This window comes from Panulirus ornatus, chromosome 8 (genome assembly GCF_036320965.1).
Source record: "Panulirus ornatus isolate Po-2019 chromosome 8, ASM3632096v1, whole genome shotgun sequence".
NCBI lineage: Eukaryota > Metazoa > Arthropoda > Malacostraca > Decapoda > Palinuridae > Panulirus > Panulirus ornatus.
In genome coordinates, this window is record NC_092231.1 from 8959071 (window position 1) to 8978030 (window position 18960).

Genomic DNA, 18960 nt, shown 5'->3' on the forward strand with positions numbered 1-18960 from the left:
ATAATTTCAATGGACGGTGCAAAATAAATGTCAGTGAACGAGACACGAGATGAAATGCGTCAGGTGCGCCCTTCGCTCGTTATGACGCACGCACACAAGCTGCATAACCCCCTGCTCACTATAGACTACGGGCGCTGAACATCTACAGTGTATTACTAGTGTGTGCACAGTTAATCTTAACACACACTCCTGCTACTTGTGAACTAATACACGCGACTATACTACCGAAGGTGCAAACACACTCGCAAAATCAGCAGTCCAGGTACTTAGCAAATATCGATACACATATATACAACATACACTTTCTCCTACGTACGTCAGTACAACCAGAAACATACACCCGACCTGTGCTAGTAATGGCACACCAGGGCACCCTGATAAGAACCTGTGACGAACTTCTACCTAGCGAATCATATAGCAAATGTCCACGACCGATCCTGAAGATGCTACGTCATTTACAGCACTTTCCTTTTCCATTGACTTCACCAAAGACACGGATAAATTGAAATTCAAATATTTGCATGTTGATACAGACATATCTATCCGTCCATCTGCCAATATCCAGGCTGGGCTATCAATACAATGTCCCAAAGCTTAAACACAGTCTGAGTCATTTTACAGCAGTTAACCTGAAAGCACAATTTTTGGTTCAGTTGCCGACAGTTTATGGGGTGCGATACAAGGGTCACAGTTAAATAGCAAACAATTGTTTGAAATTGTTCAGACTATATCACATGACTTTGTTCAGAGCAATTGACGAAGACTGAGTGATGGGTTACGGACACGTTGTTGACACTCCAACAATGGCGGACTAGTAATGATTTGCTAGCGATTGGTAGGTAGGTTCGCTGCCCGGGCACCAGGCCTACTTAACTGCTGCAGGGGTCATTAAGGCCGTCACATTTAAGGCCATCATATCAAGCTACCTCCACACACAGATTGAAAAGATGTTTGATAGCTCTTTCAAGTGCTGAAGATGATTCTTAAGGCCACATATCGTGAATATGGTGGCCCCAGTAGGTCCACCCCGGTGGACGAGAAGTATCTTGACAAGAAGGTCTCCTGGTGGCTATTGAGCTGCTAGTGAGTTTCTGGCTTCACCTCGAGGTCAAGCTTCCTGCATGAGAACTCAGATAATTCGCAATCTCTTTTATTTATTACGGCGGGAGCTCTGGCGTAGTCCTAATCCTGCGTTACCGGATTCATCAGTTGAAAAAAAAAATAAATGCTAAGAAATTCTCTTTTTTTTTCAACACAATAGAGGACGAATTATGTGATGGTGCAGCTGAAGATGTTGGTGAAAAGCGTGATGTTGAAGCAAGATTCAGTGGCGAAAAAAAAAGTGTGAAGTTAGAGCTACTATTGTTGAAGGGAAGGATAGTGTATCAAATGATGGTGAAAACAATGCTGCTGGAACGAGTGATGGTGTCGTGAGGGGCAGTGCAAGGAGTGTTGATGCAGTAAACGATGGTGGAGAGAGATGATGGAGCGAAGTATAAGATGGCTGAAGGGGAGTAGGTGGATGGGGGGGGGGGGAGTGAAGGCGGATGGAGCAATGGTGGAGGGAACGTTGGTGTGATGAATAAATGATGGAGAGAGTGATGAGAGAGGAAATTACGGTGGAGTTCATGGTGGAAGGGTAAACTAACTACTGAAATATATTCCGATGATATGTGAAAACTCAAAAAGTCGATACGCTAGGATTTGTGCTCCTCAAGTTTATAGCTTCGCATCCTTATGCGCAAGCAGATAATCACACAATATCAGGCATAGAAAACAGGGATCTTGTGTTGTACCCAAGGAGCGGCAGGACAAGCTGCGTGCACCCTTATTCACTTTCAATTACTTTATTCCTTGATAGAGGAACGGGATCCTAGCACCGTCACGATGTACCCCCTGCCTTTATTATGCACCTTATGTTTATGTGACTGAGAACAGCTGGTGAGAAAGGTGTGGCGAGCATTAGGTTCCCTCTGGCTTGAGGTTACTCTGCGAGTTGATAGTCATCTTTGGCAAGGCCTTATCATCGTCAACGGAATATAAAGAGTACAGCCTAGTTAAAGAATTTTCCTCTACAGAAATCCATTCTGTCACTGTTACAGGGTATGGCGTAATATTGCTGACGACCTCTCCAGCGGCATCTTTCTGTTTGTATTCATAGGTTAATATGGCTCGGTCTATTTTGGATTGTTAATGTTATTAATCCAGAAGTTACTTTTTTTCCTTTTCAGATTGTTATTTTCATATTTCTAAATGTTATATAAATGTTATCGTACTTTCGTCTATCTCTTTACCAAACAGCAACTCCCTTTCAGTCCGACTTTTAACTTGCTCTTGCAATGTAGATTCACAAGCTCGTTCCACGTTGTACCTTGGACACCACACTATTGTATGTTCTCGATCAGCGGTAATTAACCATATACGCGTCTTGCGTAGACCATGCGGCCTGCACTTGTCTCTCATTCGACCCGAAAGTGAGAGAAAAAAAGAAAATGAGTAACTGAAGAGAGATTGGAAGAAATAATCATAAGTTTAGAAAATACTCATTATCGAACTACGGTAAAGTGTAAAAGTTTATTGTCATTGTCTTGTGTACTGGTACTTTTTTTTCGATGATTCTACACATGCATATATTTTTACAAAGTTTTGCGGCCCGAATGAAACTTAAAATTTTGTGTCCACTATTTTTCCAGTTTAGTGCAAAGTTCGTCAGAGATTATGTATCAGTCGCTGAATTTGTTTTTGTGCTTTGATATCTTGTGTTAAATCATTTATCCTCTGTTTATATGATATTACTCTATACAGAATGATCAAGTGTATGCAGTCCCATACCTCCCCTTCCGAATTTCTTTGGTATCAACTTTTCCATGTCTTTCCTCCATTTCCTTGTGTCCCTTTTTTATTTTTATTTTTTATTTTCCCTTTTACATGTCTGTTAATTGTCCATATTCTATATCAATCTTTTTCGGGTAGCTTCAGTTCAGTTGGGTGCCGGAAGGCTTTCCTTCTTCATCGGCCCCTCTCTATTCATATTACTGCATCGTGCTCCGGCTGCTGTTGTAAATTTATCAATTAATATCCAGTCTCTATTCCCTCCTGTCGTCCCTCTTTCCTTCCTCTAATTTCTAAAATCTATGAATCGTCTTTATTCGTTTTAATCCATAGTTTCGAAAAGCAGTTCACGTTTTGTGGGTGGTTGGTTTATTATAGTATAGTTATCCCTCAACTTATATATCTCGTTTTCTCTATATATCTAAACGATAAATTTCCATTTTCTCTAATTTCAGTAACGGTCCCTCTTATTTTAATTCTAATTTTTTTCCTTGTCATTGTCTGCACATTATTATTCTCTAATCTTTCAAAAATAATATTATTTTTCATTTATCCTTTTCTCTTTTTCTTTCACTCACATCATATGGTTTTCTTATTACACTGAGCAACACAATTTTTGTTCTTGGGTAGTAAGTCTTATTTCCTTATTGTTTATGTGTAAAGGATAGAGAAAAAGGTTATTATTCCCTTCAAACTTTGCTTTTTTGATCAGGACAGTGATATATTGAAATTTACCTATTTTTTAAAACATTCCAGATAGACTCAGTATTGTGTAGCTGATATACAACTTTCAAGAAGTTTTCAATAATATAAATAGTAGTTAGAGGAGGAAGAAGACATGGTAGATCCAGATTACAATTTCAGAGTTGCAGCTGAGGAGAGAAACCCACACTTCCCTAGTCAAAAAGACCTCAGCGACTTGATCAGGGATCAAGCCTTTAACGTCTAGGCTCAAGCAGAGGAACTTGTTGGATGAAACTGTGCATATCGCAGATGAGAGGGAGCGTCACCTGAGTTTTTCCAGCTTCCCTCATACTTTTTAGATAGTCGATTAGTAAATAGCACTTAACAGTTAGGAACAAAAAAAGTAAGAAAAAAAATGCTACATAGCGTTATTCGTGTCGACTTTCAGTTCGAGTATAATGTAGATATTTAACCCGGCCTTCCATTAACCTTGTTGTCGTGGATGTTCTTAATTCTCTTCTTAATGGCGCTATTTCATAGAGATATTTCGGTGATCCAAGACTCTGCTTATATACAGCCTTTTTATCGATTTGTAACAAATCTATTTTCATTTATGTGAATGTTGATATGTGTGGGTCATACAGATAATGGCTACCCTTTTCCAATTAGTTTCTTTTTTTGTCACAGCTTAATGCAGCTACTGGGTAAATCTTGTTTCCCATCTGTATGGCATTTGATGATTGTTTTTCTTTTACTATATTGAAACAATTTGTTTATTTTTAAAGTTGGATTCTGTGTTTTTGTTCGGTATATTGAACAATATCATTTTCTAAAGTTGGATTCTGTTTTTCTTTTAAATTATACTGAAACAATTTGTCATTTTCTTAGGTTGGATTCTGTTTTTTCTCTTAGTATATTGAAACACTTTGTCGTTTTTTAGGTTGGAATATATTTTTTCTTTTAGAATATTGAAATGATGTCACTTTTTAAGTTTGGTTCGTAAAACATTAGTCGGTAACTCCGAGTTATATACTAGTGTATTTTTCAGTATTGAATAAATGAAAAGGTATGTAAACATTTGATTTGAAATTATTCTTTATTATTGGTAGATAAAATGATATATTTTGAATTCTTGTGAAAAGAATTCCAAAAATATAAGAGAAATATGAACATTGGATAACCTTGATTTAAGCCGTCAAAGACCATCGAGAGGAGGTTTCAAACTTTCAATCTACCAGTTTTGTCAAAAGTAAACCGACAATGAGTGACAAAGATACATTTGAAATGAACACTGAAGAAAAGAGGTTAAAGACCTTCAAAAAGTGGCCGTATACTGCTGATACAGACATTAGTAAAGAAAAGGTAATAACTCGCGTTACACGTATGTTATGAACTCTTAGCAATTTTTGACACTAGTCTTCAGAAGGATGTAGAGGTTGAATTGCAGATTTCCGTGCAAAGACAGGGTGATGAATTTCAGAATACGGTAGGACAGGTCACAATTGGCCAAATGTATTTGCCAGAAGCAAAAGTTGGGCAAAGTTTCAGTTTTAGGAGTTTTATGGAAAGAGTAGTGAAAAGTAAATGATTCATCAGGATTACATATTTTAATCCCACTGCCTTTACTCAGCTCTTTGATATATTAGGTTTCAGTTATAATGAAATCAATCAAATTAATATCCAGTTCAGTTGCATTTGGGTATTATCATACTATCTTCATCTTGAATACGTTATAAGGACCACAGTGTAAACATGTATATATAAATATATGTTTACACTTTATGTGCTGTCCTCAAGAAAGTTAGATTGAATGTTTTGCCAAACAAGTTCAGTTCTGATTTAGAGGCACCACAGATGTTTTATGAACGTACTGATTTGAAAGAAAAACATTTGTGGACCCTGTACTGTATATAAGTTTTCCAGTTCGGTGGAACGTATTATGGAGGGTTTTTTTTTTTATCTTACGAATAATTAATCGAAAATAAGGATGGCTCTGATGACCAAGAAAAATGTGTGGCAAAATTAAGTGAAACTACTGGAAATGAGCAGAACCTATGGAAACCTGCTTATTATCAGAGGAAACATTAGCTTTATCTCTGCATCACTAACAGGTCTGGATAGTGAATGATTTTGTTCTGCAAAGCTCGTTTAGTGTTAAGAGAAAGTAACATGAAGGACTTGTAAAAAGTAAACAGGAGCTATGAAAAAATCACATAGTGTAAAAAGTCATCAGGAACAATGAAAATGACCATTTTAGTTGCCAGGATATGTTGGAGAAAGTTATAAATATTTGATTGGTACTTTCCCGAGGATTGCATGGCCGATTGGTCTCATCCATTTGTTAACATTCATTAGCAGTTGTGTGATGTTCATATGTAGATGTGACTGGTATGTTTTGACTAGAATGTTGAACTTAATGGTAAATTTTGACTGCAAGGGAGTTTAGATAAGGTTTCACGATGCCTCTTGATTTTATACAAGTGTAATACCTACTTATGCAATAAGGAACCCTGTTGTCAGTAATGTATGGTACTTAACCCTTACTGCTGTTGCCTTAGTTGATATCATTCAATAAGATTTAAAGCTTAAAAACATGCACGACAATTGCTGAAGTAAATCACCCAGTATCCAAAGCTAATAGTGACGTGGAGCATGACCAGACTTTTACCTTTACCAATTTACCCCATATCAAAATTTTAGCTTTGTATTGGTTTTGTCTTCAGTGTGAATGTAGTGTTTAGAAAATACAATAAGAGATATGGAGCATGATTTGAATCATTATAGTTTATTCTGTGATGCTGAATTAGGCAAAAGTTGTGAGGGTATTAATCTCAACATAAATGTGGGGTTTATGAAAACACATGAAACACTTGTAAAAAATCAACTGAACCTATGAAACCCACACCCAGTGTAATATTGTGGTTGAAATATACCAATCACTCGTGACTCAGCAATGAACAACTGCTCACGAATGTCATCAAGCAGATGACAGATCAAACTACCAGTTTCACTACCACTCAACCAACCCACAAGCAGCCATTCCATGCAGTCTCCATTTGCAGACTAATTTAATGTCGGTATATTTCTTTTACATGCCTTGGTTACTAGCAGAGGTTATGTGAGGTTTTCTTAGGTTCTCTTCATATTTTACAAGTTTTTTACTTACTTTTATGTTAAATCCACTATTTCAGATGACCTACATCAATACCACTTTTTTTTACTTGTTTCATTTGTTCACATGATTTTCCGATAATGTGTTTTCTGAAGGTGCCATCCATGATTATTTCCTGGAATTTTATGTTATCCCTTGTTAACAGGGCCAATCCCCCTTCTAATATATCTTCTTTATCTCTTCATGTTATTTTGTACCCATCCAGGCAGATTAGGTTAGACTTCAGCTCCTTCATGAGTTCAGTCTGTACCGCTCCAATGGTATTTGTGTTGCTATCCCAGATGTAGTCTTTGATGTTATGTATGTGATTATTATTTGTGATTATATTTATTATTTGTGAGTATATCTTTAATACAGGGAGTATTGCCCCATCTCTTAACCTTGCATGTATAAACCATGTCTTTACTCCTCTGTACACACACACATACTAGCGTATGTCAGATACCCATTTTATCAACCAGCCCCAAGGGGAAGATGAACACCTAGATGAACTGTGTGCCATGACCAGCATTTGAACCTTTGTGGGTTTGACCCCAAGTGGTCTATGCATGCTTGATGGTCATTAATGCTAACCGCTATACCACAGAGGTATGTGTGTGTGTACATATAGTAATTTAGTAATTTCCCAAAATGATAAAATTTTTGAAGTTATTTAATTTTTCAGATGGCAGCTGCTGGATTCTATTTCATAGGCAATAAGAGAGAGCCTGATCTTGTTAAATGTTTTGTGTGTCTTAAGGAACTTGATGGCTGGGAAAAAGAGGATAATCCTTGGTATGTTGAATTTTAGTTTTTGTAATAGGCAATGAACCTTATCATGAAATTAGCCTCTGTAATGTTTTTGGATATCTAAGACACTTCATTTCCTCCAATTTTTCTCCATTCAAACTTTCATCCCAACTAACTTGTCCCTCAACCCTGCTGAACCTAATAACTTTGCTTTTTTACACATTTACCCTCAACTTTCTCCATTTTGACACTCTTCCACATTTCAGTTACCAACTTCTGCAGTTTCTGACATATCAGCCACCAGTGCTGTATCATCGGCAAACAACAACTGACTCACTTCCCAAGCCCTCTCAACCCCAGCGGACTGTGTACTCACCCCTCTCTCCGAGACTCATACATTTACCTCTCTCACCACCCAATTCATATACAAATTAAACAACTTGGTGACATCACACATCCGTGCCACAAAGCAGCCTTCACTGGGAATCATTCACTCTCCTTTCTTCCTACTCGTGCACACGCCTTACAACCTTGATAAAAACTTTTCACTGCTTCTAGCAGCTTACCTCCCACAATATATATTCTTAAAACCTTCAACAAAGCATTTCTGTCAACCCTATCACATGTCTTCTCCAGATCCATAAATGCCACATACATATCCATCTGTTTTTCTGAGTATGTCTCACACACATTCTTCAAAGTAAACACCTGATCCATACATCCTCTACCACTTTTGAAACCACATTGCTCCTTCCCAGTCTGATGCTCTGTACATGTCTTCACCTTCCCATACAATTTACCAAGTGTGCTCAACACACTTATGCCTTTGTAATTTGAACACTACTTTTATCTCTTTTGCCTTTATGAGTGGCACTATACATACATTCCGTCAGTCCTCAGGCACTTCACCATGGCCCAGACATACTCTGAATATCTTTACCAATCAGTCAGCAACACAGTCACTTCTTTTCATAATAAATTCAACTGCAATATCATCCACCCCAGCCACCTTGCTGCTCTTCATCTTCCACAAAGTTTTCACCACCTCTTCTCTCATCACCAAACCACTCTCTATGACTCTCTCACTTTACATACCACCCCGATCCAAACACTGTACATCTGCCACTCTGTCATCAAACACATTTAACAATCCTTCAAAATACTCACTCCATCACTTCCCTAGAAAGGTCTGTATGGGGCCTCGTAGATAGGGGGCCTGTGTTTTAGGTACTTTATACCTGACAGCGAGAAAACGGATGTTAGCAAATGCAGCATTTCTTTATGTGTTCCTAGTGCTAACATGAGAAACGGTGAACAAGTAAGATTGTTTTTTCCATATTTATTCACCATTTCTTGCACTAGTCGGTTAGTGTCAGGGAGAGCTGTACGCTGATAGCAGGTCTTCTTGTAGACATTTTCTGGTAAAATGATCAGATAACTGGTTTGATTCTCTGTTTTTTTTAGGTTTTCTAATATACCTTTTTATATTGCTGGATAGGTTGTGTGTTGTGTAAGATACCTCCAAGAGCTTTCTCAAATTCATCAAATCATCTTCAGGAGTGTGTGAAGAGGTTAGTGGGGCAGGTGGGAATGATTGTGGGTGGCGGAGGGAGGCTGAGTAATACCTAGAGAAGGATTTATGTGTAGCATTTAGGGATGTGAGGAAAGCATATGTTAATGTTGATGGAGATGCTTTGTGGAAGGTGTTACAAATATATGGTGTGGGAGGAAAGCTACTAGAACAGTTAGGAGTTTCTGTCAAGAAAGTAAAGCAGTTGTGTGAGTGAAAGAGAGGAGAGTGAGTGATTCCTGGTGAAGATGGGTCTGTGTGAGAGTTTTGTGATGTCACCAAGTCTGTTTATTCATGACTAAGTTGGAGAGAGAGATAAATACGAGGGTCTTAGAGAGAAGGATGGATCTTCAGTCTGTTAAGGTTGGGGGGCTGTGATGACTTGGCTATGATGACAGACTTGAGTGAGAAACTGGAGAGGATGGCATTTAAGTTTAGAAGAGTATTTGAGAAGAGAAAGTTCAGAGTTGAAGTGAATAAAAGTAAGGTTATTAAGTTTAGCAGGGAAGAGAGACAGATTGGTTGGAGTGTGAGTTGTAATGGAAAGAAATTGGAGGAAATAAAATGTTTTAGATGCCTGAGTGGATATAATATTGGATAGGACCATGGGAGCTGCAGTAAACATAGAGTGGGTGAGGGGAATAAGTTCTTGGCTTGCATTGTGGAGTGTCTGAAGAGAGAGCTCAGTCTGTGAGGGTAAAGAAGACTATTTTTGATGGTCCCATTGGTGTTGTATAGATGCGAGATAGTTAAGGACAATATGTGATGTGAGGAAGTTTAATTAGGAAATGATGTGAGGAGGTTTAATTAGGAAATGATAGAATATAAAGTAGATGTCTAGTAGTAAAAAGAGCATGGCTGAGAAAGCTGAAGAGCGTGTGCTGAAATAGTTTGGATATGGAGAGGATGAGTGAGGAGAAACTGACTAAAAGAGTATGTGTGAGAGTTGAAGATGTCAAGAATGGGAATACTGAGAATGAGATAGGATGGATAGAGTGAAAGATCCTTTGAGTGATCAAGGCCAGAACATGCAAGACTATGTCAGGCATACTTTGGATAAGGTGAACTGGAGTGATGTCATATATAGGGGGACAACCTGTTGTGAATGGACTGACCCACGGCATGTGAAGCAGTAGGGGAAACCACAGAAAGGTCTGTGGGTACATATTTGTGGATAGGAGGACTTTTGGTTTTGGTGTTATATTTGACAACTAGAGAGTGAATGTAAGTAAATGAAACTGTTCTTTACGCCTAGCACTAAATTACTATGTAGGAAACAGCGTGAATGAAAAAAAAAATACTTTTACCTCACACACAATCTTCATAACCTTGGTCATAACCTAGAAAGTATAAATCAGATTTCATTTATATTAATACATTTGTTTTTCAGCGTTACCCATATAAAACACAAGTGCATTTTTTTCTTTTCCAGAAATCTCAATGTAGCTGTCATAGTGGTGTTCATTAAGCAATAAAATGCATTTCAGCAATGCTTGTGTACATGTTTTGTTGTGAGGGCTATGTTAAAGATGTGTTAGTTACAGTCATTTGTGGTTTGGCATAAAATATGTTTCTGAGAGATGATAAAGTAACCATCATTTTTGATTACTGGTCCTTGGTTAAGTCTTATTTTTTATATTTTCCAAACAATATTTTCACACCTGCACTGCAAGTGTTCCACGGAACATTGTAAAGTGTATGTTCAAATAGATATGCCCTTGTAATTAAAGCTATTTGAACCGTACTTAAAATGTTCCACTCTTGACAGGGAAGAACATAAGAATCATGCTCCTTACTGCCAGTTCATCCAACTTAATAAGCCAGAAAATGAAATAAAATTACAAGAGATGCATGTGTTAGAGCTGCACCGGCTGATTAATTTAGCTGTAAGTAAATTGATTTCTCAAAGACAGCTAGTAATTGTAGTAGAGTATAACTGCTTTTACTGCTAAAGAAATCCTAAAATTAAGGAAACTGACTTTGGAAAAAATATGGTTTCTTTTCTGGTTATTGGGAGTGCCACTTGTGATGCAGTGTAATTAAGAAATATTGGTTAGATAACCTCTTTAAAAATTAGAAACACCAGATTTTACAATCCCAGCTTAGTATGCCTCCAATTAGCTAACTTTTCTTTTATGCCATGAACTTTGGAGTTACCTTATATAATGCTACTTGTAGAAAGTGACAGTGGTTCTAAATACGTTGTATAGTTATATTTCTACTTACAAATTGGATGTTATTGTAAATACAGGAAGTCCTTGATTTTTTAATAATGTTTCACAGTTACACTATTAAAGATGTATAAACAGGTACTTTACTTTTGTCAGATATGTGGCAACATTATGCTGCTTACTGTGGTTGCCTCAGAAACATCTGGTGAAAAGAAAATGAATAATAATGACCATAGAAGCAAAATTAGACATAATGAAACGTTCTGAATTTGGCAAACATGTTACCACCATTGCTAGGGTATGCTCAGTTTCAGCAATACAGACTGTTGTTGAAAATTGTAGTTCTACATGTGTCTCATTAAATTAGAGATAAGAATGGATTAAATGAGCACTGTGGAAAGGTTATTCAGTACATCATTTTCCTAGAGGATCAGCATCAACATCAGATACTTGTGAGCATACTCTTAAGTATGGTGAAAGCAAAGAATATTTGAGGATTTAAAGGATTCTAGAGAAATTTTAACAGTGAAGCATATTACTTATATTTTTTTACTTTAGTAACGTGTTATTACCGTTTTGTAATACTTGTGGAAAGTTTTTCTGCCTTGTTTGTCCACAAAATGTGTTTTCTTAAATGGCTGAGAATGCAACCCAATTTATACCTCTGCATCTTTGGGAAAACCCATTTTTATGAAAATCACATTTAATTGGAACAAAATGATTATATTAATCAAGGACTTCCTATTGTAGTAATTTGAGAGCACTCCTTAGTTTAAATCTGCTTAGCCCCTCAGGCAAAGTCTTGTAGGCACTTGCAGGTATGTAAGTACATTACATCACCTCCTAATTCTCCCCTTCTATTTACGTGCTTCCATCTCTTCCATCCCCTCTTCCCTCATTTCCTTCTCTCTCATCATTTATATTTTTCATTGCCTTTTTATTTTTCCTAATGGCTATAACAACACTCAAGACTGAAAAAAAATTATTGCTTTCACATAATATTTGTATATATCATCATATCTGGGATATTATATATCCATTATTCACTACATTATTGTGTGACCCATGCAGACTTTTGAGCACTTTAAGCATTGCAGTTTTATATTTTGATCCAAACTTACCCGTCTTGTACTTGTGCTCCCATAGTCTCTCCCGATTCCACTGGTGGATATTCATTATAACCACACTCTCACCTTTAAATAAATCTGTCTATCTGTATCTCCGACGCCTGTCCCCATCTGAATTATCTTACGGGGGTGGCCACAGCAATAGTTTCCATAACTAGTGAAATCCAGTGCCAGTTCTTAGCCTTTAGTGCCTTACCCTTAACAATTATTACTGAAATAAGCCCCAGTACAAAGGTATCTTTATAAGCATATACCTTCATATTTTCATAAAGTAGTTTTTCTGTGCTAGTTAACATAGAGGTATAGTATTATGAATGGATGATTAGTTGATGTGCAGGAAGTTGAAATCTATGTGTTTTCTAAAGAGTATATGAAGGGAAAGATGAGTATAGACATGTAGAGGGAGTAGTTTGTGGGAAGAAATCCATACAGTTTTTAAAAAGTATTGTGAAGAATAGAGTATTACAAAGATGAGTTCAAGAGGGTGAACATAGGAAAGAGAGTCACAGATATGTGACCATTTCTGAAAGATTTTATATGAATCACCTCCATGTGGATTAATTAATTTCACTAAATCCGACAGTGAAGGAGGCCATGCACAGTAGATCTTTTTCTTAGTTTACTCTACCTAACTGTAAATGAATAAATCATTCTCTATAATACAACATTCTTGTTTATAGACAAAGGTTCTGACAAAGAAGATAGAAGAGTTTAAGAAGCAAGCAGAGAAGACACGTCATGCACTAGAAGACCTGGTTTAGTTCACCTGTTTCAGTGGTGCATCATTGAAGAACTTATTTTTTGGAAAAATTGTCATGAAATACACTTTAGTTCACCTGTTTCAGTGGTGCATCATTGAAAAACTTATTTTTTGGAAAAATTGTCATGAAATACAGCATCTTGAACTGAAATTCTTATATTCCATATTATTTTACTACATATGTATGATGCCAGTATAGTAAAACCTGTTATGAGAATATACAATTTTTGTTCACTGGATAAAGAAATTTTATTTGTACACCAAAGCGATATATTATTGTGTCAGTGATGCATTAACAGACAAACTTGTACTTGCATGTTATATCATAATAATACATATGGTATATTATATGGAGACAGAAAACTTCCATAGTATAATTAGTCACACACAAAACTTGGTTTCAATATGTATTTCAGAAGAAAAGTTATATACATATGTACAAAGTCTCAGGAAAAAGTAATTACATAAGATAACATTGCCATTACAAAGGTGATGGGACAAGTTACAACAGTATCTGAATTTTACATGAAATAAAGTCAAAGATTTGAGAGCATTGAAAACTATATCATATTTAACAACACTGATATGAATAGAATTTATGTACAATTAATCATTTTTTTAAAGTGCTTAATGCAATGAAGTTCATTGCATTAATATGTATTTTCTTCATAATATGATGGAGGATAATTTAGTATTTATAAGATAAACAGTATGGAACTGAAAAAACTTTGCAGAGCTAACTTTATGGAAAAAAAATAAAAAACTATTGCTCAGTGGATAGTTAACTTCAGTCATATATAGAATTTTCAGCAAAAACATGGAAAGTGTAGCTATGAATGTTACAAGTGACAGCTCTTTATAATGGTTAAGAGTTCACAAAAATATACCATGCTGGGGCTACCTGTCATACAAGACCACCTCTGAAATATGTAGCAGCACCATTAATACTAAAGAAATGTCTAGAGTTTCATTTCTTCATCACGCCCATCTACAGAGCAAAAAAACTGCTGAAATATGTCTTGGCACATGGTGCTTAAAGTTATATCATTATTACGATACACAAATATTCTTTGTTCTTTGTGCATGTGGTCAAAAAGCCACCATTTGTCCCCACTACGGTAGCATGGTCAGAAGAGTTTTCGCCTTTCAGCTCAATCTCCCGACATCACATCCCAGGTTGGGCGACATCGCAAGAATCAATGTAGATGAAAAAGTAAGGGTCTCATTCTAAGCAGGACACTGACCATTAGGAAGAAAATCAGGTGATAATAATATGAAGGTGCATGTGTACCCACAAAAAAATTATTCAGCAGCCATGACTATGATACATCCCACAACGATCACAGATGTGATTGATACCCCGGTTTCTCCCTGTGTGTGTGTGTGTGTGTATGTAAAAGTAATGTGTTTTCTGTTGTCACATCTTATTTAATGGATTATTAATGGGATTACAAAGAGTGTTAATACAAAAGCATCAAAATGGCATAGCATTACACTTTATAATATAATGATCAAACCCACGAATCGAGATGCCACTTAGGATTTCTTATGTTATGAGATGCCATGACATAAACCCACATCATTACAATGTGAAGTTGATAAAAAGCATGTAAACATCCAGTAACATAAAACCGCATGCACAAAGAACAAAGAATATTTGTGTATCATGACAATGATATAACATTAAGCAAAGCAGGGAAGAAGTCACGAAACAAAGTATGATTTTCTTTAGTATGCCAAACATAAGATTAGTAGGATCACAAGGGTTTGATTGGTAGTGAAATTCATGTGCAAAAACAATGTTAGTGTTAGCATAAACATTTACCACAGGAGGTCACTTATCTGAATACAATGTATTGAATACGCTAGAAACAAAACTGGTTCAACCTGCACTGAGTTGTGCTTCTAAGTGCACACAAGGATTCTTAGTGTTTATTTCGAATCAACACATTGCATATGACAGAGTAACCCATGTAATATATATAATACTCTGTGACTGCAAGTCTGTCGATAGCAAGAACAAATACTATTGTGGTGTTACTGTGAACACTACTGTAGTGCTTAATTCGTATCGTGAAGCACATTTTGGTTCATGAAGCACAATCTCCTTTTATTGCCACTGTGAAATGGTATACCAGTCACAACCTCCAGAGTAACAGGCAACTTAGCAGGCCAGGGATACCAACCATGTGCCATACCTCAGGAGTTTTTCAAAAATTCTCGCTCGGTGTGTCACATTGTACCCATGCCATAAGGGTGCTAATTTCTCATTGGGTGTACATCACTGTGATTTTTGTAAATCTTAAGAGGTTGTTCCCCGAAGGTTGAAAAGAGGAAAAGATTATGTACAAGCCACTCACTACAGTGAAGTGTCAAAAATATGAAGATTGCAATCTACATATCACATGGTACAATTTTTTAAATCCTTGACAATTTTATCATGAACTTAAAAAAAACCACAAGCAAAATTATGCACAAAACAGTGCTGAAAAAGGTTAAAATGCTGCGGGTATTTTAGCATTCACATCATAACATACTAGCTCAGTCTCATATTTAATGATCATGGGATTTGTGCTTTTCTGATAATTTAAATAAAGACCAGTTTTCACACAGCCTACCAACTGCAAATTAGGAAAACAATGTAAAAAAAATTGTAAAGGTACACTTTTCAATAAACAAGATGTCACAGGTAAGCTACAAATAACAACTCATTGTCTTTCAAGAATAATAAGGGAAGGAGCCGTGTGTTGGATCATCCTATATGAAAACATGATGGGAAGATTCTCTGTATGGGATGTCAATTTGTAAAATCATGAATTTTCCACAAAAGATACATGCCTGTCTGCATTTGATCTAACTTAGAGGAGTGGGAATGGAGATGATGATAACAGATTTTTCATTACGAAGGAATCTGTATTATGTGTTCTGCTCTACATAAAGTCTGGAGTATAAAGATGTGTGTTAACAGAAATAATCATGTTTAACAGTAGCCCTTTCAGCAAGCTTCGGGGAGGGAGGGGCAGAAAAACAAAATTAAAATTCCCTAAAATGCACAACTATCCCAAATTTTTATGTAGTAAGTCTCACTCTCATGTCTTCACAGTTAAATATTTCATAAATATAACAAAATTTTTATATTATCAATATATTTAACAAGAAGACCATTAACTATTTCAAAGTCAAGCGTTCACATTCTAAATCATGTTACTTATGACGAAGTCCTTCACCAGGAGTTTTCTCATAATCATCGTACTGTGGGAACGATGACTGCTGCAAATGCAAAAGTATCAAAGTTTTATTATGTATGTTATACATTTTATTTACTGCCCTTTCATGATAGCTTCAGAGCAACTCATTTCAGAATATAATGTATTCAGATTCTCCAACAAGTAATCTACATGTTATTTATGAAAACTATGGTGCACCAGTTTTAAAGACATCAAAGCTGAAGTCCAAGTCCATAGAGACTTTCAAACCACAGCCTTAAGCTAAATTCAAATAACCAAACTGATGATAGATTCTGTGTTTGTGCGTGCATATGTGATGAATATTTGCCACCTAATTCTTAAAAAGATGTGTCTACTTTCCTTAACCCTTGCCATAAGTTGAACCACATCTCTTCACTAAACTTCCCTCTCCATTTCCTGCCATTGGTACCAATCTACTGACTCCCTCATTAACTTACCTCTGCGACTGAAATATGTTTCTTGCCCTCCTTCTCTGCAAGTTTTTCAGCATTAGCTTTCTTCATCATAGCAACTGTAAGATTCTCTTTCAATTCTAATTCACTTGGAGGATCTACACGACGGTTTCGTAACCAAGCTGTAAATCAGATGCTATTCACATTATATCACAAATTAGATGAATATAACATTCTTTGTGAAAAAAAAAATCAGGTGATATGCATTACCACAATGCATCATCTTTCCTATGCCTGTCTAGGCTTCCCTCATAGTTCTGATGGTATAACTATAGAGGTGGAAATTTAATAAACTCAACTTTTACTAGAAAAGAGTCTACATACAAAAAGAAATGCAGAAAAGCCAAAGGTGTGGCATCACAAGAAATACTTGCCAAGTACTTATATTAGACAATATAAGAATGTTTGAGAAAAAATACCAGGAGATATACGAGATGTATGAGTAGCTCTTGAAAATAAGATGCCGAAAAACCAGAGGTGCGGCATCACAAGAAATGCTTGCCAACTGCTTACACTAAAGGATATAAGAATAAGTGACAAAAATATGGGTTACCATTACATGAAATATGAGGAGCTCTTGATTTCATTTTCCTAACACATTTTGAATTAATTCACAAAATTTAGTTACCATCCCATTCTGCAGGCATGTAGTCTTGTTCATGTCTCATCTCCACTGGTGGAACAAACCATCTCCTTGGATGCCGCTTCCCTCTGCTAGGATCTGTGGTAAAGTATAAGTAACATGTTAAAAGTTCCGTCTGTTTAAATATCATTGGTGATATCGATGCATAATGAATCATGTTCTTTTGGTAAAATGTAATCTGTATGGGTCCCAATACCGTCAAGAATTTTAACCCAGATGCTTTAACACATGTAAATCAATGCTGTATTTCACTGTATAATATACAAACCAAATGGAGGTGTAATACAAGAAAACTTGCTTGTTAAACTACAGAAATGCCTATTTTCCTTAATCATTTATGCCTTCCAGTGAATGATGTCATGCATCATATTTTGAATCTGAGTTTTGTAATTATGTTGGGTGATTTAAGATGTCTACATAAATTTAGAGCTGAAAATAATGTGCATATGTCCCACGCAAGAACAGGTATTTATATCTCCATAGACATCGGAATGAATGTTTACCTTCCAAACTAAAGGAATCATTGTCTTAATAACTAGAGTACATGCTTTGATAACGATGAAATTTCAATAATAACAGAACCCACAAGACCTATGAAGCATTTAGAATAAACAAGACCTCTAAATTTTTAAACCAACTAATATTTTACATCAATTGTTACGTAACCTTGTATTCTCCCTTTCCCTCATAAGCCTACACAAGAGTTAGTTAATATTACAAGATTTGTTTTAAGAATGAGAAAACAATTCCACATTCTTAATGACGCTTACAAAAGGCAACAACGATTTCATAAGCAGAACATGCATCTTGTAAAATATTACCATTCTTTGTTAAAGGGAACTCATCCCTCACTATCACCTTATACAGCATTATTCAAAATTACATACTCAAATTCATGTTTAGCTTCTATTGTTATACTATCTAAAGGGTATTCTACGCTAACGTACAAAACGAATTAAACGAACGATATGTCTTCTGAATTACCTGCAGGTATTTCATAGTACTTGTTACCATGATAATCATCGCCAACAAATTTGCCTTCAACCTGACGGGGTTTTAATGAATTAAGAAAATGCCTAAAGGCTGTCCCAAACAAACTTCTAGTTTTTCCAGACATTTCGAGTTTGTTGACAGGCCAGCGAATACCTGAAAGCAGCGAACAAACTTATGGGCGCAAATCAATGCCAGCAAAAATTAGTGTTTCTTATATCTGTAAAGTCTATACATTCTGTTGGGATTTATATACATCCTGAAATACCTTCCTTCCTTTGACATAGGTACTTAAATGTAGTTCTCACTCCTATAAACAATTTCGTTAATTGGTTAATTTCAATTTGTGTAATATTCTTAATGCTGAATATGAATTTGGGGTTTATTATTTCAAGTATAGATTTGTTTGAAGATGCTAAATTTCAATTTTGAAAAAAGTTTTTTGAGCTGAAAGATACCCGCAATTTTTCCTATTTTTCTCAGAAACAATAGATTTCCTTTAAAATCTCATTATAAGAAGTATTTTTTATGCTGAATACAAATTTGGGATTAAAATAACCTCTAATTAAGCTGTTAAATTAA

At 36.0% G+C, this 18960-nt stretch overlaps 2 protein-coding genes across 3 annotated transcripts in view; one reads left to right on the top strand and one right to left on the bottom strand.

Annotated features, from left to right (window-relative positions):
• Det (baculoviral IAP repeat containing deterin) overlaps window positions 1-13296 on the top strand; it is a 53914-nt gene extending 40618 nt beyond the window's left edge. Inside the window, exons 1-4 of one of the 2 annotated variants that reach the window (XM_071664100.1) lie at window positions 4696-4878; window positions 7353-7462; window positions 10756-10873; window positions 12966-13296. In XM_071664100.1, the coding sequence (XP_071520201.1) occupies window positions 4777-4878; window positions 7353-7462; window positions 10756-10873; window positions 12966-13046 (411 nt within the window). In that variant the 5' untranslated portion in view covers window positions 4696-4776 and the 3' untranslated portion in view covers window positions 13047-13296. Of the gene's footprint in view, window positions 1-4695; window positions 4879-7352; window positions 7463-10755; window positions 10874-12965 lie in introns of those variants that run through there. The other variant, XM_071664102.1, reaches the window with a different exon arrangement.
• A 143-nt stretch (window positions 13297-13439) lies between these two features.
• Window positions 13440-18550, bottom strand: LOC139749818 (NADH dehydrogenase [ubiquinone] 1 alpha subcomplex assembly factor 2). The gene is made up of 4 exons (XM_071664099.1): window positions 18373-18550; window positions 17374-17466; window positions 16731-16867; window positions 13440-16315 (listed from the first exon to the last, which is right to left on the bottom strand). The coding sequence occupies exons 1-4, from the start codon at window positions 18503-18505 to the stop codon at window positions 16250-16252; spliced, it is 429 nt and encodes a 142-aa protein (XP_071520200.1). The 5' UTR covers window positions 18506-18550; the 3' UTR covers window positions 13440-16249.
• Between the last annotated feature and the right edge of the window lie 410 nt (window positions 18551-18960).